Genomic DNA, 25,751 nt, shown 5'->3' with positions numbered 1-25,751 from the left:
CTGGCGGTGCTCCGAGTTTTCACGAAATATCAGCGGCAATAACAGTATTTCTCGCGATATTAGCTGCTAGTCGTTTAGTTCTTCCAGCTCGTAACCCTTCCACGATGTTTCTTCAGCTGGCCATTTCTCTTCCGTGTTTCCGTAAATTCTCCTCTCGCGTCTTTTAATTGATCCAGCCCATTCTGTTCGTTGGCTTTCACCCTTCGAGGCTTTTCGTCGGGCTCGAACAATCGTCGAAATCGTCGGGACGTATCGCTGGCGAATCGCCAGTCAATGGAAAAGTAGGCGAGGCTTTAAGAGGTTTTCAATAGTAGCCAGCTTGGGCGTTCCGTTATTTCGCTCAATGTTATTCAGAAGTTGAAATCAATGAAGCCAAGATCGAACGATTTGATGCGTGTTTCTGATCGTTTTATATATTACGTTATTATAACCTTATTTATGGTTCTAAAAAGTCGTAAAAATATACAATTGTGCGTTGTATCCAGGACCCTAATATATCTTCAAAATCCTTCAGGATAGGTGTTGATAAATTATACATATTTCAATCAATTTGGAAAAGTACTTTCGTTTATATGATGCTATTAAATCATAAGAACAAAGGACTATTTATTACACTCAAGATCCTAATAAATATCTAACAACCTCTGGGACAAATACGAATAAATATTATACGTTCTTTGAACTACTTTAAATACTCAATTATCGCGTCTCATTCATAATTTAACTTACAATCAGAGATTCCAAGGATTCGTACGACGATAGAACGAAACCAGCCGCCTCTTTGCAGCTCCGTTTCCTGGAATTTCATAAAGACGTCTTTGTATCGACGCTCAAGAGAGAGAGGGAGAGAGAGAGAGAGAGAGAGAGAGAAGCGCCGAAAGGACAAAGCTTCCTGGCAAACCCCCCGAGGAAGCTTCTGTAACTGCGTCACGAAGCCATGGCTTCTTTTATATCGTCCATTCCCGTTATTGCTAGCCATCCAACCTGCGACTGTCCCCGTTTTCTCACCTTATAATTGACTTACAGACTATGTGTCTTTGGTCCGGGTTGGGAAAAGAAATTGCAGAGAAGATTTGCTGGCTGTTCGCCAGCCGTCAATAAGAAGCAGCGAAAAGCGACGAGTTTCCCGCGGCCAGTCACGAAACGGTTTTACGTTCCTCGATCGATCGATAGTTATGCGGTGCCGAAGCTCCTTGCATGCCTGCAGGCGACGATAGACGCTGTTCCTTGCAACGTTTCGCAACAGAACGCGATCAGAAACACTTTTCGTGAGCCTCGGGAGTGATATTCTGCGTTTAACGTTTCTAATTGAATTTAATCGTCTCAACACGGATTGTGAGATGTTTGACGACGCTTGTTTATTACACGTTTATTAGTTATTAGGATAAGCTTTTTACCTTCGGTACAAAAGATATTTGAAATTATCTGAAAATGAAAATGCGAAGGTCGTAATGTTATCAATTCATCGTGTAAAAATAACAAGCTATATTTTCATACGTAGGAAACTAATATTTTTTCCACGATACGATGAATAATAGATCCATGAGAGAAAAGGTCCGATTTATTAAACGCGAAATACAAAAGCAGTTTGGAACTTTTGTATGAAACGAAAAAAAGTCATTCAACGATTTCAATATACTTTTCCATGTAGATTCAACCCCTTTCGTGCCTGACAAGGGTATTTCAAAACCGTCATTATATATTGCGTATTATGTAAAACATTTTGAAATTTATCATTGTAAAAAGACACGGCAGAAAGAAAGAAAGAGGATGAGAGTGAAAGAGAACGTGAAATACAAGTGTTTGAAAACATTTAAGCGTTCGAACGAGCAGCTTTGCCACGGAAGTCGCGATGAGAATGTTGGGGGAATAAAGGCGGAAGATGTTCTTCCTCTGTTATGAAATCCGAAACAGTATCCTCTCGCAAATTATCCGGGTCGTCTCGCGCGCTTGGCGCGGCAGTTTCTCGCGTGAACCTTCATAAATCGCTGCGCGATAATAATCATACCGGAATACATGAATAGCCGACGGTAATGAGCCTGCACGCGTATTCTCACTACATGTTCCGGGCACCGTGTAAGTCTCTCTTAATGCCGTTCACATCCCTGTTCCGTTCGAGAAAAACGAACTTTCCGCATTATGGAGAATTATGCGTGCTCCTGGAATTGCGACGTATCGCGGAGACGATGTCGGGTGTGGCATGGAGCTCGCTAACGCGCGCGCGCGCGCTCCTACGATCATAAATAAAATATGAGCGATATGCAAATGTGATGCAGCGTGCTTGTTAATTAATAGACTGGCTTGAAATTGGCGACGGAACCAAGCGTCTCGTGAAACTTCTTCCTTCGCCCCTAGGGCTCACCACTTGTAACGCAGAACGAGCGCCATTAATCGGTCGCGTCGCGCCAACGACCGTCGCAAGATCGTACTTCGCGATTAAACGGCAACGTGAGCGTTTACTCGACGATTTTGTATCTTGCCGGGGATAATAAGCGGGGAGAAAAGTGCTGAACGAAATAGCGCACTGAGCGAACGAGATCGGATTCGACGGAGAGGAGGATGCGGCTGAAAAAAATGCTGGCGCGATCATTTGCAAGGTGGCGGTAAAGCTCGTTGACGAGCGACGAACCGGTGAAAAATTTGTTTCGGTCGAGAAAGAACGCGTATTAATGGCACGAAAAAGGTGGGGGGGGGGTGGGAAAGATAAAGGAAAAAATCGGCGCGTTTAACGTCGTACAGAGAGGGTAAAGGAAAGCGAAAAAGCCGGTCGGTAACAACCGCGGCATACGCGTACGACGAAAAGAGGGTGAAAGAGTACTGCGGTGGGGGGTGGTACGTGGCGTTAACGTAACTACGAGGGTGGAATTACAAGGGGGTTAATCAACGTGCACACATACTCGCTTTGGCTTTCGAGTCCAAGGGTTGTAAATGCGTTCTGCTAGTCCACCGTGGACTTTATGCTCGTCGAAAATAGAGAGAACTGCGAAGTAGCAGCAAGAGGAATGGCAAGGGTGAAAAAGGGAACAGCCGAAGAAGAAGGGAGAAAGAGAGGCATGGATTTTACGAGGTGGACGCGCCACTTGTCTACGAAGCTCGCGGCGTTCCTCGTAAATTTATCCGGAGATCTTTCTTTCTCCTCCCCTCACCTTTGCCATCTTTCTTTTTCTCTTTTTTATAATTTACTGCTATAGCCGGTCGTAGCAACGGGAATACTTACGCCTCGTATTTCCTTATAACGCGACGGTAACGTGGTTCCCTACGACATCGCGAAACGACCATGCGTAATTAAAAATGTAATCGCAACTGAAACACGGCATGACGAATTTACAGCCCTCGGAGGATTGTTGCGTCGTTTTAAACGATCTGGTGTTTCGACAATCATCGTTGAATCGTTTCTAGCGATTAAAAGGAAATTTTTCGAATTCCACTGTTTCGTGTTTGTAACGCGAACGAGAACGTGGTGTTCGGTTGACGAAAATGTGGGGGATCACCGAGGCAGATATTACGTCGGGGGCAAAACAATCGGTCATATTAATTTTCGCATAATTATTTGTTGAAAATTTTCTACGATGGCGTAGGGCGCGGTAAATTGTTACTTCGCGACTTGATATCGTCTGCGAAGCAATTAATTATTTCCGATAAGTACAGTCGGCGCGCAGTAAGAGCGAACTACGCCGTTAACAGCCGGTAATTAATTAGCTCAAATTAATATAGTTCAGCGTTCCCGCGATCCTCCCCGTGGTGATATTTCAATATTTTAACTGCGGCACCGTGAACCTTTTTTTTCTTCGCGAGAACCCGGGGCTTACCATCCTATCATCGGAGGCGAACACGAAAGAGAAAGTAGATGAGTAATTGAAGGGTGAGGTAAGTACTTGAAAAACGGCAGAGAAGATAGATCAAGAAGGAAAACGTTCAAGTAGAGATCTTGAGAGGGAAATGGAATCAATAAGATAAACAACGAATAGAGTTACGATACGTAATTGATATGGCTAAAGAAAGAAGAAAGGTTGGAAGGTTGAAATGTTATCGGGGTGGATTTCTGGTTAATTCCAAATAACCTATGCTTCCTTTTGTTCAGATTACAATGCAACGACATCGAGGTTGGTACAACACGATGGAAACTGTTTATTTTTTAAATAATAGATAGTTCCCTATTAGGGGAGTTAAAATGATAAACGATGTAAATGTTAGGAAATCAAAAGACGATATTTCTTAACGGGAACCTGTGTAAACTTCACGCGGAATGCGGTAAATAAAAATACTACGATAATTTATTTTCAAGCAAAGCTGAAATAATTTAAGGAGAAGTAAATAAATATTAATTCATATATAAATAGCATATATTTTAGCATTTACTTTGTCTCCGAATTTGTAAAGGTGGTAAATACCGAAAAGCCATAGCGACCGAGTGATAAATGGTGTGCCTAAATGTTTGAAGCTTTTGGCATTTAAATCGTTTACGTAAAATAAAATTCTGCTGTAATCTTTGCGTGAAATCCAAAAGAGTAATTTCAGCCAAAGATATACAATGAAATATGAAAACTTCGTAAACCTAAGTGCCAAGCTGAGTGCACGGCGTCACGATGCCACGGTGCTAGTTACATGTTGAGAAGTTCTGATGCGTGAAACGTGTCCCCTAAAATATAACGGAAGTCTCGCGTCTACCGCCTCGGCCCGTTCCATTTTTTCGCGTTCCCTTGCTCTGCAATTTAATATTTGCGAGCTGTCACGTGGCAGTCGTGGCTGCTGCTTTGTTCCAAGGCGTCGCCAGACGCGGATAACTTGGCGAATTTTCGCGAATCGCGAGATACGAGTGCGAACACAAACGTGTCGTCTGTTTCCCCCGTTCTCGTTTCCATGCGACGTAGTCGTTAGCGTTGCTTCTCAATACATATAACGTCGAGCTCCTCGCGCTTCCACCTTCCTTTTTTCGCTTTTAACTTTTCTCTTTCAATCCTGGTTTCCGCTCTCAGGTTATGATATCGCGTAATCCTTTCTGATGTAGCCAGTCGTCACAGACATCGCGATGTCGCATTGTTCCCCGGTGAAATTCCGTTAGCAGGCGAGGAAACGGGAAACGACGCGCGATAGTGAAAAATAAAAAGAGCCGAGTAAGATCGAATGGCGAGATATGATCGTCTACATAGCATAAAAGGCCTATAAATAACCGGTGATAATGAGAGTAGGTTATTGTTGCTCTTCCACGAAATATTACCACGGCACCGGGCGAATAAAAGGGAGCAGAAAAAAAGCTCGTCGAGGGTGAAAACGATAAGGGAAGGCGGAACAATCACTTCCGATATCGAGGCGACGCATAACGCGTCGTTCCACGCGTAAATCCATTTACGAAAATAGTTAAAAGACACTTGATAGGCGTATGGTTAGTAGTCCCCTTAGGCGGAATAGCCGTCATGAGCCGGCGGATCTCGTAAGCTTCAGTTACAAGCAGGCTTTAACGACGTCGCGAAATATCGTAGTCCGTATCATGGAGAGAGCAACGTCCGTCGCGGCTCTGAGATAAAAGTATAAAGGTATAAAGCGATACCCGTGATGATAGAGACATTTACGCGGGCAAAATGCATCGTAGGCTCGTGAAATACCGTCCGGATGGGATTTAAGGGAACCGTCTGCCGACGTCGTTTCCACGGTTAAAGGCCGTGAATGCGTCGCACGAGGGAAACGACGAAACCAACTTCTGCGTCGCCGCCTTCTTCCGACGGAAAATTCAAGAGTCAAGAAGCGAGGAACATGAGAACGAAATTCGTGGGTTTCGCGCGGGGGCACGTTTTCTTATCAGTAGTGGTAGATTTACGAAGGAGAAAGTTACTTTCAGTCGGTTTAAGTTCAAAGATTCGACGACGGCCGAGCTATTCGAGTTCAGGTCGGATTATCATACCTTTAATTCGTAGCAATTTGGTGCCCGGTCTATTAGACGAAAAGGAAAGAAATGATTGTCGGGGCATCCTAGTCGGCGACGCGCGAACGTAACGATGGACACAGACTGGAGAAGATTAAAAAAGACGAGAAGGAAGGAGGCAAGGGAAGGGAAAGAAATGGGAGAGAAAGAAGGGAGAGCACGAGTGGCTCTCGAGAAATTCGTGACTAATTAGGACAATGGTGGGAGCACTCGGTGAGTAAGCAGGATTTTAATGGACGACCTTCCAATCATTACGGAAAAGTACTCTTTTATTTTACCCAGCCCTTCTTCCTGTACTCTTTTGTTTCGGCCGTCTTCGATCGTCTAATCTCCCTGCGATTCGACCATGGTCCGATGCTATCTGAATATGCTCGACGTCTCGAAAGATTCGACCGAGATAACCTTCTAGCATCCATCAAACCTTCCCTCGTCCGTGTCGCGCGTATCGATCGTAGAACTTGTTATTTGAGGGAATCAAGCTATTGGGTCGGTAGACAGATACGGGAACTTCCGGATCGATGAAAATCGGCGCAAAACTATTTAATTTCAATGGTAGCGATTACGGAAATGGATTCGAAAGTACTTTCTAACGCGACTCGCGAGAGGGGCAAATGGCCGTACTAATGGAATTCACGCGGTCAGATAAATTTGTTAAAGACACCGACGCATTAAATATCACGTTGGAACAGGGCGAGGGGAGGCGAGATACTTCGGCCTCGGCCGCTATCGCTTCGCCTCCATGAATAATTCAATAAAACGATAACTGCGTTGCGTGTTAATTCACCGAGTCGAGTTTCTGCGCTAATAATTCACATAGTTTGTGATATATCACTGACGTTTCGCGCCCGGCGATTATGCAGCGCGCTATGCTCGACTGTAATTTGCTCGTGAATATTTCGTGAGATCCGTCCCCCCTCGCCCCGCAGGAAATCTGCCGGGACGATTTTCTTCCGTCTGGCAACGATCAGTTCGATCCGGTCCAAACGATCCCGTCGATTTTCGTGCGGCGTAGCGCGAGCACACACACACACACACGCATCTAACAGGAGAAACAAACCAATTACAATCCAACGCGTATCCAGCGTGCGTTACGGTTTACCAACGCCGGAATAACAGGATAATCCGGACCGTATGGTTGGTCAGACGATATGAAGCTACAAAGGGTGGATCGCAAAAGGTCGACAGACAGAAATAACGAAACGACCGGTGGCCTCCGTGGATCGAATTTATGAAACGATAGTCAGCTAGCCTGTGATAATTGCGCGTTCTGCAGAGAACATTATAGGATCGTATCGTAGTTGGTTTTATCGTCAATATTTGTCACCAGCGCGGATACAGGCACCCTTGTCTCGTTACTTTACTCCGTGCTGCCTTTACGGCCGCCTAAGCCAGTATCGTAATTATGGCGGGTTATAGGAGTATAAAGGGAGAAGTAGAGACGAAGTAACACTCTCGATCTCACCTATAAATGGCCTAAGGCCGATACGCCTTTCGTATTTACACGGCCTGCCAATATGTGTGGACAAGCTTGCCTCTTTGTACGCGTATGTCTATATCTGTGTGTGTCGAAGGTCGAGCACACCGTACGGTACGGTATGCATGCATCGTCCCACATGCTCGAGCGTAACGCACTGTTAACTGTGGCAACAACGATGCTACGGGCCATGTTTACTGAAATATGGTAAACGCCGTTTGACGGCTTGTCTCGTATTCTATAATCCGTGCAATTGAAATCCGAGGAAATTAGCTACTCCGTTGTTAATTAATTCCGTTCCCGATTGTTGCATTTCCTCTGTTCAAAATGAAACACGTGCCGCTCAAATTCGATTCGTCGTTTACCTTCCGATCGACCAATGTTTTATTGGTTGCCTGTCCCAACTGTTTGCCGGGTTCGGTCGACTAAACGAGAAAGAGGAAAAGGGCAAACCAGTGGGCGGCCCCAAAGAGATTCCTCGAACCGTTATAATTACCTTTTCTATTACTTCCTGCAACTTGTTCGATATTTTGCAAACTAAGCACATAGGATTGCGCGGAAATGCAAAAACATCAAACAATTTTCCAGTAAAATGTTGTTCTCAGGTTCATTAGCTACCGTATACTTGACGGGTTTCACGCGAAAAGGACGTTTCTCCGCAACCGACGACTTTCAACGCGAGCAGAAACGCGGTTACAGCGGAGCTTATTCAATTTTCCAAGCTCGCCTCGTGTTACGTGCTCACGCTGTAAACGTTTGACGAATAGAACGAACGCTGCACACAGCCGATGGTTGCGTCTTAAACGGTATACACCGTGCTTACTTCAATAAAATTGTAATCCGCCGCGAACGCGAAAAGCAGCGTAGGAAGCACGGTTGGCGTTTCTTGATCGTCGAAAGGAATATTTTCCACGGTGAATTTTTACACACATTTCTATCTTTAATTTCTTCGAGTTATTTTGGAGAGCCAAAGAGGCATCTTATTCACGCTCGAAGCGCGATAAAGGAAACTCGAAGAAATACTTGGCGGAATATTTCCGCTGATTCGCTTTGTTTATAATAGGTGGCCATGAAAAAGAAACAGGTAGGAACTTTCTTTCAGCGTCGACTTTCATTCTCTCGTCGAGTAGCTGAGCGAGCGAAGCGGAAGGCGTACGAAATGCTAGATTGTTTCACGGGATGGAATAACGGGAATATTAAAGAAACAAGGCCAGGAAAAGTGTCCCAACGATGGCGCCTCGAATGTCCTTTGATAACAAGGAACGGAGCGAGTGTTTCGTATAAAAGAAGCTCGCCTACCACCTCAAGCTTGGTCGTCAAAAATTATTCTTTGGTGAGACGCAGCCCGCTCGAAGAGGTTGTCTTGAACGCGCTGCTTAATACAGCGGTCGCAAAAGGGAGAATACCCTGTTTTCGCGATGGAAGAGTCGTTACGGGTTAAGGTACATGCAAATTCCTTGGTAGAGACGAGGAAGAAAGTCGATTGGAAGTTTCAGTCGCGAGTACTTCGGGGTCAGCTAGAGACCCTTTTCTGATATGAACTTCCCCGGTCGGGGGGAGAAAGTTTGTATTCTCGTTCGGGATGGAAGCTGCTCTGGCCGAAACGGGTGTTTCGTGGCACCGTATCGACTGAAAGTTTCCCAGAGAGCTGTTTCCCAACGACGTAGGATCGTTCTCCGAAATGTCTAACGGGCGATCGCGATATCGAGCACAAAGAGAGGGGAAACGATAACGAAAAATCCGGCAAATGAGATGGAACGGACGCGAAAGAAAATTAGTTCGGGAAAGGTACTACCAACGGATTAACTTATTCGAAGAAGAAAATGTAAAAGAGAGGATAGAAAATGTTCATCGTACGGTCTATGATCGAGCTTCGTTAATCCATTGGACGATCTAAAGACGAATCAGACCGGAGGATAAATTATGTAGCAGGCCGGATAATGCGGTCTGGGAATGTTCCTACCCTTAAGCTCGATGAACGTCGAAAAAAGCAGCAATTCATCTTGAGAGCGGAAGAATCGCGGAAACTAAAAAACTTCGCCGATAAGCTTCAACTTTGGCGTCATAACTCTCTTCGAGTTCATTGAATCCACCTTTCGTCCTTCATCGTCAAATAATTTCTACACCCTTCGGAATTACACTTTTACGGCGTTCAAGTTGGCGTTCATTCGACGTTGCTGTATCGGACCTCTTTATCGTGCCGGTTTATCGATTTTATCTTCCTAAGTATCTACTTACCCACAATGATTTTAAGAACTCCGTAGCGGTGGTCGCAGAAAAAAGAGGCACAGGCCACGAGATAAATTCCCCGAGATCGATTCTACGAGGCAGGACGAGGTAGCTCGGTTTACCGCTTCCTCCGATACTTCCACGGATTTTCCCGATGTGTTTTTTAGACGGTAACGAGATCAGCGTTCGTTTCTACGGCAGACACCTATACGGATAGGGCTTCAACTAGAGCACGCGGGTTCCACCCTCCCGGCAACATTCATCCTCGTGCCGGTCTACTACATTCGACCCTGCTCCTCTCCTCGGTCTCTTCACCCCCGTTCGTGCTTCTTCTTCAGGATAATCTTGTTACTGGCGATAGCTACCCTTTTAATCCGCAGGAGCTTGTCTACGAACGTACACCTAATCGTTCGCCGAACCAACCTGGCTGTCTCTAACTCTATTCCGAGGTTGAAATCTTCCAAACCTGCTATAAGTTTAAATACCTATTATTCTCTGAAGATAAGCGAGGTTGCTTCGTAAGACTAGCTCCGTAAGAAGCAAGTAGAAGGCAACTCGAATTCCTTTCGAGTTGTACGGATTTCTAACGAACAGTCCGAATCTGCTTACTTTAATCCGTTCCGCGTGAATCGAGTGACGCAGGGGTTAAAAGGGACGTCTTGCATTACAGAAGGGTGGGGTTCAATCGTCACGAGAGACGTGCTTTTCTCTCATATCTGATTCCACCGTCACGATGAAACTAAACACCGAAAAAGGAAAAGAAAGAGCAGTGTGCATCGTGGGCGATGAGCGTTCGATCGATCGTGAAGACGAGTACGCGACGCGTTTAATTTATTCACAAAACAGCTGAACGGATATTTCGAGGATGAGAAAGTTGATTTCTGGGTTATCGGAGAGTCTATTGACGCGGCCGCCCATCTGCTCGTTAACCCTGTGCACCGCAACGATTATCGATAAGAAGGTTATTAAAGTTTTACGCGAATGGCGTTTCGTGTTGCACGAAGAAAAGAGACGTCGCGCCGTTGTGCTTCATCGGGCTCGATTAGGTCGGACAAATAGCAGCAACCTGTTCAACGCTCCCACGAGGAAACAACGGGAATACGCGTTCCTATGTATATTATGTAGTGGCTTAATCGCGAACTAGGGATCCTGTCCATTAAGGGATCAGCTTGACCGTGCTCTACGTATGTACATATATAATCGACGAAAAAACGAGAAACGTGTCTTTGACTTTGAACACCAGGTTGACGTTCATTGTTAATAAATCGGTGACCTCGTTGCCATTCGTTTAACCATTTCTTTTCCATTTCTTTGAGACACGACGAAAAGAACGTCATAAAGTAGTACGCTTTCATATAGTTTCTACGAGAGTGCATGCGATCTTTAGATATAAAAAGCGAATATTTCTGCCGCGTAATGGCTATTTGTTCGAACGAGTACGTTTTTCCAGCTCGTGCAATTTCACGTCATGACGCAATCGCGCGCAAAATCGGGCGATCTGCTTCCATTCGAAGCGATCTTCGCGTTTTGATCTGCTGACAAGGTCCACTGGACTATCCCGCTTTAATAGAGACTACGACCCTTGAGGCAACTCGCGCCATTCTGGACGGACCGGACGTTAACCAGCATACCAGGATCGCCGTCTCCATTCTCGTTTCTTCCCCGACCTACGATAGGGCAAACAATGGCCCTGAATCCGGCTGTCTTGGAATTAATGTTAAAATGCTCGGCGATACTTCGGCAAAACCCTGGGGAGCCCGCGGGCCAACCGCGTTAACTAGAATGGCTCGTGAGTTAGCCCTTTCGACAATGGAATGGTAATTACGAAATGACAATGGAGCCAACTGGTCGTCGAATTTTTCAAGGAAAATCACCGAGATAAATGGTTCGTATAGAATTTCTCCGACAATTGAATCGACTTCTTGGTATCTTTCGGAGTTAACCAAGCTTCCTGCATAAAACGAAGAAGTCAACCCTCGATAAACCGTCAGCCATCTTCGGAGCGTCAAAAATGAAGAGGATCTCGAGCTCGAAACGACCGTGAGAAAGCTAGCCAAACAGTTCACCAAGATCGAGGATGGAAGTCGACTGAGATAGTCTCCACGGTCTTATCTCGAGGCCAACTAATTTCCAAGGATTTCGTAGACGTGCGTTGCGCCAGGTCGCCTTCATCAAGGGTTAATCAGATCACGGTGAGGGGAGGTAGGTGGACCAGCACCGGAAACTGCAGCAAGGCGCGACCGAGAGACGGGATACAGTGACGTGAACTCGGTGAGACTCGCGCGTTGCACGAAGAGGGAAGGTAGAGCGAACCGTTGATAGAGAGATAGTAGAGAGATCGTGGCAAATCGTTCGTGCGCGTATTACAGGCACGTTCACGCGTGGTTGTTTGCACGTGACAGGCGAAGAGCAAATACGTGTTTTCATTTGATGTGTTAAGCTTTTAGCTCTTTGTGTGAGTTTGTCGGCCGCGCTCCAGCCAACTATCTCTGCGAATTTCTCCTGCGTTACTCGTCACCGTCTGCGTGTATCGCATTTGCACGCGTATACACCTGTTTGTGTACGTAGCTATGTGCGTGTGTGTGTCTGTCTCATCGGTGCTCGAGGTCGCGCGTGCGCGCGTGCTACTACGTGCATGACGAACTCTGTTATACTCCCGGAACGAAAGAGACGACAGGGTGACGACCAACCAGGCCGATGATCTCCGTGCACCGTTGGAAAAGTGGGGCGGTAATTTCATTTGCATGGGGTTGTGCCAACTGCGCGACGGCGAGACCGTCGAACGGGGGAAACAGAGACAATAGAAGGGAAAAGGGATGGCCGACGGGAACAGCGGGTACGCGTCGACTCAGCCACGGACCGAGAAAGAGGCCGAGAGAACAACGGAATGAACGAGGAGTCGTGACACGACGAAAAAAGAAAAGCAGGGCGGAAACGAAACGAAAAAGAAGAGGAAACGAGACCGTTGCCTCGACGAGGAATGCTATCGGGATGTTATACCCGCCACAAGGGCGTTTTCCGTTCTACCACCTTTGCATACTTTATTGCATATTCAGGCTTCTCGTTTCTTTCCGAGCATCACACGTTCGTGATAGGCCAGGAACACAGAGATAGGGAATAATAAATATCGAAGAAGTCGAGCAACGCGAATATTCTAAGCTTGTGTGCTTTGGTTCCTCTGAAAATAAAAACTCCTACCACGGATAACGAAGCGTTCTACGATACGAAACGACAAGACTTCAAGGGACAAGAAATTTTGAATTTCCTTGCAAACTTGATTCTCCTTTCGCGTCTCCTCCTCTATCTTCCTTTCTTTCCAAAACGCGTATCTGATACGGAGGATTTCGGGTCCGTTTGTCAGATCGTTGCTTCGCTGTTCTTTCTACCGATCGCGAGCCGCATCGCACAGACGAGCATAAATTTCGGGGCGATACGATTGTTGCGAATTTTCAACTAAATAGTGATCGGTCAAGTTCAACCTATCGGTTGATATCGGGAACCTTGAATGAGATTAACGCTCAAGGTGGTGGTAAATTATATATATCGAGTATTACTATGGTTTGGTCATTTATTTGCACTTCTACTATACACGAAGAGTTTGACGTTCTGATCTGATGGTCGGTCGTACGATCTTGTTGAGATTGAATATGAATAGTATGATGCTCTGATGAAGACTGTCGGTGGATGATGTTACTACTCTCACCAGAAGCTTCGTCTCGTCCTTACATCCTAACTTTCCGTCCCCGGGTTTTTCCTGGTTTAATTGTACTCTCGTGGGTGCATATCCTTTGGTATTGCCAGCTGTTTACCTTTAAATATAATATAAATGCTTCTAATACTTTCTTGAATCCTTCCCGTTCCATTTTCAATTTTCTTATGTGTTCTTCTTGATTCCTCGAAACTCCAAATTCCCAACAACGATGTCCATAGGTAGAAGAAGTCTGCACTACTTGCGAGTGCCGGTGAGACGCGGACGAGGCCAGAGGAACGTATTAATATTCTGCGGTCGGTATAACCCTCGAAAGGTACATTTCTAGTCTCGACACATTTGCGTAGGGCTTCCATTTCCTCTCTCTAATCCACGAAATTCTCGAGGTAATACACGTATACACGTGTACGTAACGTATATACGTGGACACGTATAATATATATATATATATATATATATATACAGATACATTTGCAGATGTACGTCGGCCTGTATACCTCGAAACACACCGACAAGGATGTCTTTCTACAGCCGGATCACCCTCTCGTCCATGACCCAACCGCATAATCGTTCTTCAGCTTGCGTTCTCCGCATAATCCAGCCGTCGACAGCATCAACAGAGAGAAGGCATCGCGAGGGTGCGGTCCCTGTACTTTTGTTGCACGGTTTACATAATGTTGCTATTGCTCGCCGCGTTTCCCAAAAACACGCATTCTATTCACTATACGCCAAGCGGCTAATGGACAAGCCCATCCCTTCGCAGTTTCACCGTTTCTCCTATCCATTCTTCATTCTCATTGCAAGTTACAAGCTCGTGCTCTGTGTGCTTTCTTATCCTCTTAAGTGTCATAAATCAAGCTTTAATGTCGGTTTGGTCGGCCGGATAAATCGTGGCTCGCGTCGTTGCGCCAATTTTGCGTAATATTGCAAATGGTATTGGTCTGGGGATCGGGTCATCTACATACTAGGCCGTATACATCAAGTACAATAGGAATAGAGGTGGTATGTAGCGAAAGAAAAAACGGGAAACGGTTTCCTTTTCTTCCGTTTATTCCTTCTTTTTCTACCCTTTGCGCTCAACACGCTTTGTCCCGCAGTTTAATCCCTACGTCACTTTCTGCTCCAATTTCTTCGAGAATCTTTGTCATTCGAGAACTTCCGAGCGTTTCAATTTTCTCCGTTCGGCGTGCCGGTCGCAGAGCTTTACATTCCGCAGACTCTCGAGGAATCCGGCTTTTTGTCTTAACAATTGGAGCGGCGGCGACGCTCTCGCCGCGACGGCGGTCGCACAATGCTCCCCTGGAACAGCCGGGGTTCGCCTCCTCGTTCCACGACGACAATGAAGTTTGCCTCGTTCCAGAAATAATGGGCCAGGCGCGCAATAAACTCCGCGCATCCGCGTTTAAACGCGTTTCAACGTAATTAAAAAATGGCGTTCGAAGACGCATTGCCGTGTTTTCGCGCAGTTGTCCGGCTCGTTTCAGAAAACCGGGCCCTCTTTCCATCTCTCTCTCTTTCCCTCTCCCTCTCTTTTTCTCTATCTCTCTCTCTCTGTTTCGTCAGAGCGCTCGCTGGTCCACTTCGAAATGCGTGCCGGAATTTTAAACATATACGCGACATTAATTCCCCGAACGTTACGCGAATTATAATTATTTGCCTCGCGGCCGTGCCGCTTAACAACTCGCTCGTTGTTCTGCATTATAACGAGAGAAAAATGGGAAAAAACAACGCCTGTTCACTGTGCGAGCATGTTTTTCCTCTCTCCCCTCTTGTTTCTCTTCTTCGCAGTTGTTTCTCGTTTCAACTGCTCCTCCTGCTCTCGTTTCAACTTCAAGATACGGTGCTAGAGAAGAGGGAGAGAGTGAGAGAGAGAGGGAGAAGGGAAAGAGGGAAAAAAGAAAGGAATTCAAGCCGGATGCAGGCTCTCTTTCGTTTCTTCGTCCAGCCTACCTCTCTGTCCACAAAAGTTAATAGGTAGGAAACTCGACGTAAGCCTCGTAATAAAGTGGCGAAACGTACGGTCCTTTCTTCTCCGACAAGACGTAGTCCTCGTTAGTCCTAGAAGTACTTTTGTCCTCGCGCAACCCGAGCTTTCCTTCATTTCTTCTCGGCATTTTCCTTTACGACGCTTTCTTTGCTTTCTAGCTCGTCTAGCGTTAACTTTACGACCATCATAATTTTGCAAGCCGGTAAATAGGATTACGGCATCCAGTTTCGTAATTGTTCGCGTCTCCAACGATGTCGAGCTCAACTGGCGAGCTTCGAAATTTAATAGATAGAAAATACCAGGTGTAAGCCGACTAATAAAGGGAGAGACCTCCTCCTCTCCTGCTGTCGTCCAAATCTCCCAGCGTGCTCGGCACAGGAAAAAGGAGACACCGGTTCGGTGTCATCGCAAAATCTGCTGCACGACCACGCCTGTTTCCAGCGGGCCGATATACCGGGTATATTTCGTGCACCAGGTGCTACCACGCCGACGGTTAAAACAATTTGCCATAAATTTTCTCCAGCTAGAAGGCAAACTGTCGGAAGAGGGAGGTCAGAGAGTGGAAACGGACCAAGGATTCTGCCAGCATCCACCTCGTGGTCCACTGTCATCGTTTCGTTCCTTCTCTTCTTCTCTGTTTCCTATTTCAGCTTCGATCGTTCCTCTTACGAAAATATCCACTTTTCTTCTGTACACCAATGATAAACATTCTCGGTAAAAGTATTCTGTATGCACGATGCTCCCTAGCTGATTTACTTTGCGTTGCCAGGGTAACGAGATGACCGAGCCACGACAAATAATTTTTAGAGGAGTAGAGTTTCGGGTTAGTGGATCTCGAGAAGCAGTGCTTCCAGAAAAGGAAACAACAACGATGACGACAACAACGACGACGACGACAACAACGACGACGACGACGACGAATCTCGTCCCTAGCCTGGGGCGGTGAAAAACTGCGGCAACGTTTGGAAGTAGTCGAGATAGCCGGTCTGAAGGGACAAGAAGGATTCATAAAACAAGGGAAGCAGCGAGGGCGACATATTGCCGCGCGTGGCATGTATTATGCATGAACAGGCCAGGCCCACGGTTCTTTGCTACTTCAGCTCCTCCGGCGACCGCTTTCGTTCCTCTCTTTAGCCAAGTCTATTAATTCGAAAAATTGTAGCCCCTTCGTCGACTCCTGACTCAGTCAGCCACCTGCCGCCATCCACGCCGATAGACTTTGGTACAAACGAGTTAACGGTGGATCTCCTTTCACCCGGAACGCCGTGCAATTTCTTTGCCTTCGGCCTTGGAATTCCTGCGGAACGGTGGAATAAAGCGCGACGAATTGTACCGTCACTCGTTACCTCGGGGGAGGCACTTTCATTTAGCCAATTTGTCTCGTTAATTGAAGGACTTGGCTCCGGAAATCAACTACCGGCAGCCGTAAACGCTGTTTTTACCCAGGCGATCCGTTCATTTGCAAGATTGTTCGTTCCCCATCGACCGCATATCCTCGTCACATTCTAAAAAACCGAGTCGAGTAAGTCGTCGAGATACTCGACTCGTCTGCGAGCGAGCTCGCGCAGCCCTCCTTCTCCTTCCTCTTCCTCTATTTCCTCTCGTTTTTTTCCCCTCGTCTCTTCTCGTCCTCGTGCTCGTCCTCATCGCGCAGTCCGAATTTCTGCCGCGACGTCGAGAGTTTCACCGACTGCCTCTGCTCTACGCTGGCAACGACCGAATTATGCCTCTTTTTACGTCTCAAATATTATACGGTGACACGCTCGCGTCTTGTCCGGAAATTTTTCTACAGACAGGTCGGATTTACGGCCATCAGCCACGAATGTGCCTGTCGCGCACTGTGTTCGCGACGTTCGTTAGAGAAAAACGACGAAAAAGGAACAGAAGGGTCCTCGCGACGAGAATAATTTAAGCTATCCGTTTACGCGGCTAAGGTGACTATAAAGGACGAAAGCGACATTCTTATGGAGCGAGAATCTTTTGTACGTTGGACCTAATAATACCAGAAAATAATTGAAAGATGGTCGGCTTTATCCGCACTAACTCAGCAAAGGTCGGGCAGAAGCGCGTAACCCTCACCTTGCTCGCCCGCGCAGAATCGCCAGGAGACAAAGATAAGCTGACGTATCGGAGAAAGACATCCCTTTCAACCGCTTTCATCCGAGCATCCAACTATGTATGTGCATGCCCTTCCCGCCTTACCGCGGAGCCAGCTATGGCAATTCTCCGAGAAGATACACGCGTTCACCCCCTTCGTGATCTGTGTGTTTTATCGCGCCATGAAAAGCGGAATACGATCCGTGAGTGCAAACAGTAGTGCCCCAGGTAGACAGGGCACGATATTGAATAAGTAGCCCCTCGTGTTTCGAGGGCTCGACCCGTGTGTGTATCAAGGGCAGAAAGTAAATCGTAAAAGTGTAACGCGCGCAAACGATGCGACCCTTCCCCCCGAGCGAGAACTCCGCTTAAATATAACCGTTTCCGCGCTTTTTACGTCGCGTAAACGTCACCCTGAGACGATGTTCGCCCCCTCTTCGAGGCAAAATCTCGTTTCGACGGAGAGATCGGCTAACGTTATTTTGTCGCTGACTTTCGTCGTTCCGCAGCGTCGAAAGCGCCATGGAAAGGCTGCTTTATCGCGACACACGGGTGTTCAAATCTACACTGATACGCGTGTAAGTACGAAACGAGTGAATGGTAAGGGAGTGTGACACATGCAGCCGAAGTAAACTACGGTTGATGCGAAACCGATAATGTCGTCGTGTTGGTTCGTACGGCTGCGTGTTCGACTGGCAGATCGGGAGGCAGCCACCGTGGCCTCTGCCCCTTCAATGATACCGCCCCTCCCACACACGACCTTCTGTTCCTCCACACTTCGTGTCCGTAGCCAGTTATGCGGACTACAGCCGCGACTACGAACAAATATGTATTAGATTTTTGTTTGCCTCGACGGATATTGCGAATGGAAAATATCATTGTGGCAAAGCCGTTCCACGGCATCCTTTCGCGTATATCACGATACGAGAGAGTCGTTTTGTCGGATACCAATACCATCCTTGTGCCTGTCGGTCGTCTTTGCGCCCTTCGCGCCATCGTCAAACGCCCATTTGGAATAATGCTTCGTGTTTATGAGATTCGAGTACGATCATTTTATACGTAGTTCGAGGGTGGAAAGAAAGATGAAGTACCTGGGGAAACCTAATTTGCCACTATTCCCACGACGCATAAATTCTCTTTTAGTTTTACTAATGGAGGTCATTAAATTCTTTTTAATATAAAAGCCGGATGTATGATATTTTATATATATATATAAAATATCGTAAATAGAATTTAAGGGACGAAATACTCGGTTAATATGTAAAGCATAGGAATCTTATGAAAGTTAGAAAATAAAATGAGACTCTCACTTCGTAGTACAGTTTCAAATATTTATTAGCACGAAATGAATGACAGAAGAGGAAAGACTACGACTATTAATATCGTGAATACGCCTTCGGAATCTCCCCTCGAGCTGACATCCATCTGCGGGTACACAATATGCCGTGGAATCGTTCAATCATGCATGACGACTGCTCGCATTTGTGCCACGTAATCCCCGTATTTTAGTCGAATTTAATATGAATTAATCCATCCAGCATATTTGAATCGACATAAACATCGTTTGACTCCCTTAGACAACTCTACTCAACCTGACATGACGCGAAACTAATAACACGAATGTCAATCTAATTACAACCAAGAATCGAAGAAAGAAAGAGAAGAAAATAACAGAATAATTGACTATCACATTGGAATACGTAATGAACGTATTCTTTTTATTCTAATTTCTATGCTAATACTTTAATATAATATATATAGTAATTGGAAAAGAGAACGATCTTGTTAAGTTCAAGGATATAAAAAGAAAATTGTAAACATACATGATATGTATACACATCAACGAAGTATTATACATACAAAATCAATGGCATAATTAATGTCATGACTACTAACGTTCCTGAATTATTCAAAAGGGTGAGAAAAATACATATGTATGCCAAGCCAAATACAAATGTAATATAATACGAGATTATTATAATATACTGAATTTAAAGATTGCCTCCCTGTGAAACCAAAAGATAAGATACATCGTGTCTTTGCTCTGTCGTTTCCAATTATGACACGGTTGTTAATATTTCGAAGGGCGCAAACACGCGATCGATCGATTCTCATCGAGCAAGACAAACAAACGAAATCGCTGCAGCTCATCGCGAATGCACCCCAAGGATTCCGTTCGGCAGCCATTACGCGGAATGCGAGTTGCATGCGGTCGTGCGACGCGACGCGCAGAACAAATCTACGAGGCGTTACAACGTGTCTGATGCATGCACGCGCATCCACGCCAGTGTACGATGCTCGTATTTCAACGAAGGCATCGCAGTTGCGACGCCGGCACGATGCCTCCAGTTACGTCGGACAATTTACAGATGGGTAGACGTGGAAATTTAGGGTCGTAGCCCCGAAGGTCGTATCCGGCGAGACGACCCGAAGGAAACAGGGACCGCGTAGACCCGGCAACCCGTGCCCGCCACTTTCGTATATCGTGCAATGAGATGGAGAAATTTCGAGGCCGACGTTGTTTGAGGTGGCTTCGAGGTTCTTGAACGTCACGACAAGACCGCAACCTTCTGGCTTTGAACGCGATGGCTCGCTGTAAGATTTAGATGCTTCGCGTGCACGTTCCAAGTATACGATTAGCGGTATTTGTGCGAGCAATGAAATTCGCGAAAGCAAAACAGTGCGTTACACGTCGAAAGGATCAGCAAGTTTAATGGTAAAGTTGGGTGCGGATGAGCAATTTTGTTTCGTGCGTTTCTGCAGCATTAGCGCATGGGTAGTAGTGTTTTTGTAACGATAAAACAAAACGATCATCGCCAGATCTGTGACAATTGTACATACAGTGGCGCACGACAGTATTCGAACATTTCTACACAACTTGTTACGTCCGGTGACTCTCTACATAAACCGGAATTCATCCCTCGGTCAAGACGGCCACTAGCCGTGTAAATATAATTAGTCGGACCGCAATAATCCTAAGGAACTGTCATAAAACCAGGCCCTTTTATTTTACTGTCAAAGACCTTAATCGCTACAAAACGTCCTTTTACGCAAAGCAACGCCCATCAATAGTTTTCCACCGCAACAACATCATCCTCGAATTTGACTGGTAATTATGACTGTAACTAACTACAACCACTATCTTTAACACTTATTATATGCTTAAGACACCTGTTCGCCTTAAGACACCGTATATTAGTCCTTTACTGAATATATGTTTGCGATAAATATCTTGCGACTTCTATGTACATATTCAAACTGTTTTCGAAGACCAATATAACTGTGATAGTCGTGACTCGTCACAATGCTAATGACGTTTAAAATGTTTTATGTAACCCATACGCTATATAAACGCTCGTTCGACAAAATTGGCTTATGTGCATCGAAGCCAAAATGTTCCTCGGAAGGAATCAGATAGCGGATGAACATGAAATCTTCTAACAAAGAGGTTTTCATAGTTCTTCCACGTAACTGGAGGCTAATTATTCGGTACTCGTCGTTATCGTAAATTTCCTCCACGATATATTTTCCAGATGTCCAAACTCTCGCAGATATTATTAATATGTAGGCCTTTCGGTGGTAGAGCGCGGCATCAAAGTACCTGCGAAGCGAACGCTGTCTAAGGCGATAGGCGTAGTTGATGGTGGAGTATGTCAGCCACCTTTCGTCCTCATTATTATAGCCCTGTGCCGCGACTGAAAAGCCCTAACTATCGTTGGTACGACGATGTCATGGCTGATACAGGAAATGGAAGAGGATAAGACAGGCTGAAACAGGGTACCGGCTCTAACTTTCGAGTAATTAAGTGCGTTGAAACTTGGTTAAGACTCGTAATTGTGTTTTATAAGGAGCTACCGAGGATAGCTTCGCGAGACGGTGGCTGGTTCGATATCGCTCGTTCGCTGGAGCTTTTTAACAAAGCATTGAAAATTCGTGACTCGACGGCTAGATGGAATTTACTACGAGAATACTACCATCTCGTCCAACTTTAAACGATCGTTCTTTTAAAACCATCCAACTTCTCGTCGTTTAGCGTACTCAGCAACGAAAACGTCCTAAGATTTATAACGATGTTTCGATACCGACCGTTCCGTACGGCCAAGATGGGTGACCCTGTTTGCAATATGTAGATTGCGAAACTCTTTATCCTATAGAATGCATTATTTCGTAACCCATACTGTTACTTGGAAACCGAGATAATCCACGAATCACGTTACACGGCTGTGTTTCAGATAAAACTTGAAATTTGTTATGCATGTAAGAGCGAACGAAGTTTTTCTCGTGCTGGAATAAAACTTCTTCCTTATTACTCGAAACACCGTATTTCATCTTTGTTTCTTCGTCTCTGTGTTTCTGTTTCTATCTCCGTTCCCTTTTTTTTTTTTTTACGACTCTTCCACGAACACGAGACGCGTTATTACCCACCTAATTGCGTCTACGATATTTTCCGCGGTGGAAATAGCTTTCTGAGTACCTGGCCTCCGATATAGAAGCGTCGGTTAGTCGATATCTACTACGAAGGCAAATTTACTTACGCTAATTTCCGGTCAGAGAACAGCTCGCTGAGAATTGCACGGCGAACGGAAATGATAAACGAATTGGATACGTCGACGATAATTAGCCAATAGGCGTGAGTCCAGCGATCCATATACAACATCGAAATGCAATTTTCCAGGCGAATCAATTTTTTCGTTGCTCGTCGAAAAACTGCGAAAGGAACGCGATCATATTTTCGCTCGATTACCGACGAGTTTCTCCTGTTTCAATAACGATACGCTCCCCGTTATTGGTTTCCAAAACGAATGATAACTGGAACCTCTGACAATCTGGCGATCGTACAAAGCTGTAACCAGTTAACGACGATATAGATGTTCGTTATCTCGAATTATTCCGACAAAAAATTACACTCGAGGCAAAAGCTGTACGATACGTATAAAAAAAATAGACTCAAAATCCACAAAAGCTAGTGACAAAAATGAACCAAGAAGATCGATCTCGATACCGATGTAACAATTAGCTAATGTATTATCGTGGCATGGCGTGCGCGAGTTTTACGAGCTGTCGGAAATTCGTCGAGGAAATTCGTTTTCCCAGATGTCCTGGCGAGGCAACTCCGTCGATAATTGTGACCCATCACGTTTAACGCCCGCCATCGTCTTTCTTCTCCCTCTTGCCAACGAAAAGCTTCGTAATAAAATTTACATATCCTTGATACGCGACTGTTTTTCCGATCCCCTCTAACGTTTTCGTATGTGACCACGTCGCGTAGAACGGCGTCGGTGCAACGCGAGATCGATAGCCATGAAAAAGAATCGAACGAGTGGTAGGATCGCGTGTCGGACAGGTTCAACAACGGCTCGTAAATTCTTAGTAAAAGTCAGTCGTTAATCGATCGGAGGAAGCCTCTCGAGTATTTTTAACGCTGACTGCCTTTGAAACCTATCGAGCCGGGAACAAAAGGAGGAATTTCCACGATCGTCGCCATCAACGTGCTCTAACGCGTGTATATTTTCCTCGCTCGGTACAGAGATGTTCGCGTGGACGCGTCGAGAGGTCATCTTCGTGCCTATGCATCTTTAACGAGGTTTCCGGTGGGGCCGTGTAAACTGGTAAGAGTATAGCGGTTGCGATACGGATCAAACAGGTCGTGATTTCAGAGTCTTCGCCATTCGTCAGAGCGTATCTGACCGGGTCGCCGGTTCCGTCACGTCTGTTCCGATCTCGCGTGATCGAACGGTTACAATGAGTAATGAGGCGTGCCCTGAGACCGCTTCCTCGGTCACGCGACCAAACGTTTCCGTTTTTCGTATACCGTTACCGCCACTGTGTGTGCGATTGGTCAGGGTCGACACGAAATAACCAAAGTGCCAAAGACCTCGGTGATTGGCACTTGGGAAAGCTTTCGACGAAACGACTCTCGAGGAAGAGCAACGCGTGACTACGTAGAAACGAAATCGACTAGATCGATGGTATGGCAGTGATTGAACGTAATTATTTTTAGGAACGACGAATCTAGGAAAATCATAGCGTGCTAGGATGCAATTTATTAAGGACCGTTATATACACGGGTTTGCTTTATCAGGATGCTTATCGGAAATGCGTTCGATGCTGGGTTACATTTAAATGAAACACAAACACATCGAGGGATGAATTGTCTTCTTAAACGAGCACTAGCTAGTCGGGTTTCTATTTGTTGCTAATCGTACGTGTATATACGTTTCGACAACAGACGGAGGGAAGGAAGGAACTAGAAGCATATTCGACGACTTTGCAATCACCTGATCGTTGCACGGTAAATCGTTTCGAAGATGTTTGAACATGTACATGCGACAACGTCGATTAGGTGATTGTAAAAATTCAGGGAACACGCTCGTGAGGAGGATGATAAGGGACACATAACTTACGATTCACTCCGTGGATGACCATCGTGGTCGTGTTTTACGCAACTATAAAAATGTCCTCGATAGCTCCACTGGTTCCCGAAGCGAAACTCGTGCACGAAGGACTCGGTGCTTTCCACCCTCTCACGAGGTTAGCTCATTTTTTTCGCGAAGTAAAGGGTTCTCCGCGAATGAACGGTGAATATTCAGATATTTAGAGATATTTAGAGGCACGTAGCAAAATAAAAAGATAAAACAGACGTGAAAAGTTTCTAACACATTTTCGCGTGTATCGTGGAACCGATGGGGACGCGATAACACGGTACGAAAAGAGAAACAAACGCGATTTCGAGTTCTCTCGCGACACTGATACGCAAATTTGCGCGGTTACTTCGATTCCATTCGATCCGTTTCATTCGCGCCCGTAAAATCTTTTGCAATGCCGTGAAATCGTACGTGGATTTACTTGGTTCCGTATCGACTCGAAATCGGTAAAGTAGGTGTCGACGAAAATTACGACGATTTTTAAGGTCAGCAGCGGACAAATGGCACCCCGAGACGTTGGGGCGTCGCGGTCGTCGCAGTGACTGGCGAGACTCACGGCTACCCCCTCCAATTCTAACCCCTTCCAACAATTCTCTTTTACCCTCTTGCATCCCTACGCTTCTCCCCACCAACGCGCCACCAACCGCTATCTATACATCTATATCTTTCTCTCGCTCTTTTTCTTGCGCGGAACGTCATCCCTCCACGTCCTTTCTCATTCCCCTCTTTTTCTTTCCAACTTCGTTCCTTTTCTTCTTCCTCTTTTGCCCTCTTCTTTTCTCCCAACGTTTCAATCCCTCCTTTTCCGACGCACGTTCGCGAGAACCATCCTCGTCACTCTTTTTCCCTTCCTTTTTTTTCCTACCTGCTCTCCGAACTCCCTTCTCCGCTCTTTCTCTTTCTCATCTTTCGTCGATCTCGCTCGCGCTTCCACCCTCTCCCTTAGTCACTCTACAACCCCCCAGACACTGGCCAAGCGAGTGGTCACGTGACCGTTAGGTCGGCCAATCATGTGCCGGGTGACGTCATCCGCAGGGGTTCTCACAGTTTGAGAACGAACAACGGGCATAAAGGTGTATTTGCGGACTTCGGGAAACGTTCGTGGAAGGGATAGATGGTCATGCGGTCTGTTCGATCTTGGAACGATGTGTGACGCAATGGCAGGACTGTCGATCCTTGGGATCCTCGGGGAAGGATTAAAGTACCGGCGGACCACGTCCACGAACAAAAGAGCCTTTCACGCTTTGATGTTTCTCTAATGCTCTCTTCTTCTACATACCTTCGATATTGGAGCGTTTAAAAGCCATTATGCCCCCCACGGAAGAAACAATTTATAAAAATAAAAAGAGGGAAGGAAGGAAAGGTACGGTTCGCTGGTAGAATTACAAGTAGCCAGTGGGCGACTTTGAGCGTACGTTTGGCGACATTCTACGTAACGTCTATATCAGCCGGCTAAACCGTTCGATTCAACTCGTTAAAAGAGATCACGGGACGTGACACAGTGGCGGCGCCCCTATAAATTGCGATACGATGCAACGCATGCCAAGCACCATTTTTCCTGGAACCGGGAAATAGGTTAGCGCCGAAAACTTGCCTGTTTGTATTCCACGCTCGAACAAGGTTTTTCCAACGTAACGCTACGAGGTCGCCGTCGTTCTAGCTGAAATGAAATTCCACGGTGCAGAAAGAACGGCGGAAGGGGGCACTGGATGGAAAGAAAGAGAAAGCAAGAAAAGAGGAAGGCTGCAGAGAGAAAGAAAGTGGAAGAGGCGCGAAAGCCGGTGGTAAATCAACGCTGTAGATGTTTTCTTCCGAAAAATTTCCACGGAAAAATCGCCTTACCGGCGGCGCGGCTCACGATTCAGCCGTCACTGCGATCGGTACTGCTGCCAGATGTGGATTTACTGGGA

The 25,751-nt window shown here is 45.9% G+C and overlaps 1 protein-coding gene across 10 annotated transcripts in view; it reads right to left on the bottom strand.

Annotated features, from left to right (window-relative positions):
* Positions 1-25,751, bottom strand: part of LOC122574501 (protein Fe65 homolog) — a 149,268-nt gene that overhangs the window by 72,802 nt on the left and 50,715 nt on the right. The window contains exon 1 of one of the 10 annotated variants that reach the window (XM_043742245.1): positions 23,821-24,387. The exons of the other annotated variants lie outside the window; for them this stretch is intronic. Within the exon in view, the coding sequence (XP_043598180.1) occupies positions 23,821-23,842 (22 nt within the window). The 5' untranslated portion in view covers positions 23,843-24,387. Of the gene's footprint in view, positions 1-23,820; positions 24,388-25,751 lie in introns of those variants that run through there. 10 annotated transcript variants of the gene reach the window in all.

This window comes from Bombus pyrosoma, linkage group LG2 (assembly GCF_014825855.1).
Source record: "Bombus pyrosoma isolate SC7728 linkage group LG2, ASM1482585v1, whole genome shotgun sequence".
In the NCBI taxonomy this organism is placed as follows: domain Eukaryota; kingdom Metazoa; phylum Arthropoda; class Insecta; order Hymenoptera; family Apidae; genus Bombus; species Bombus pyrosoma.
The sequence above is the reverse complement of the archived record's forward strand: the minus strand, read 5'-3'. Positions and strand labels throughout refer to the sequence as shown.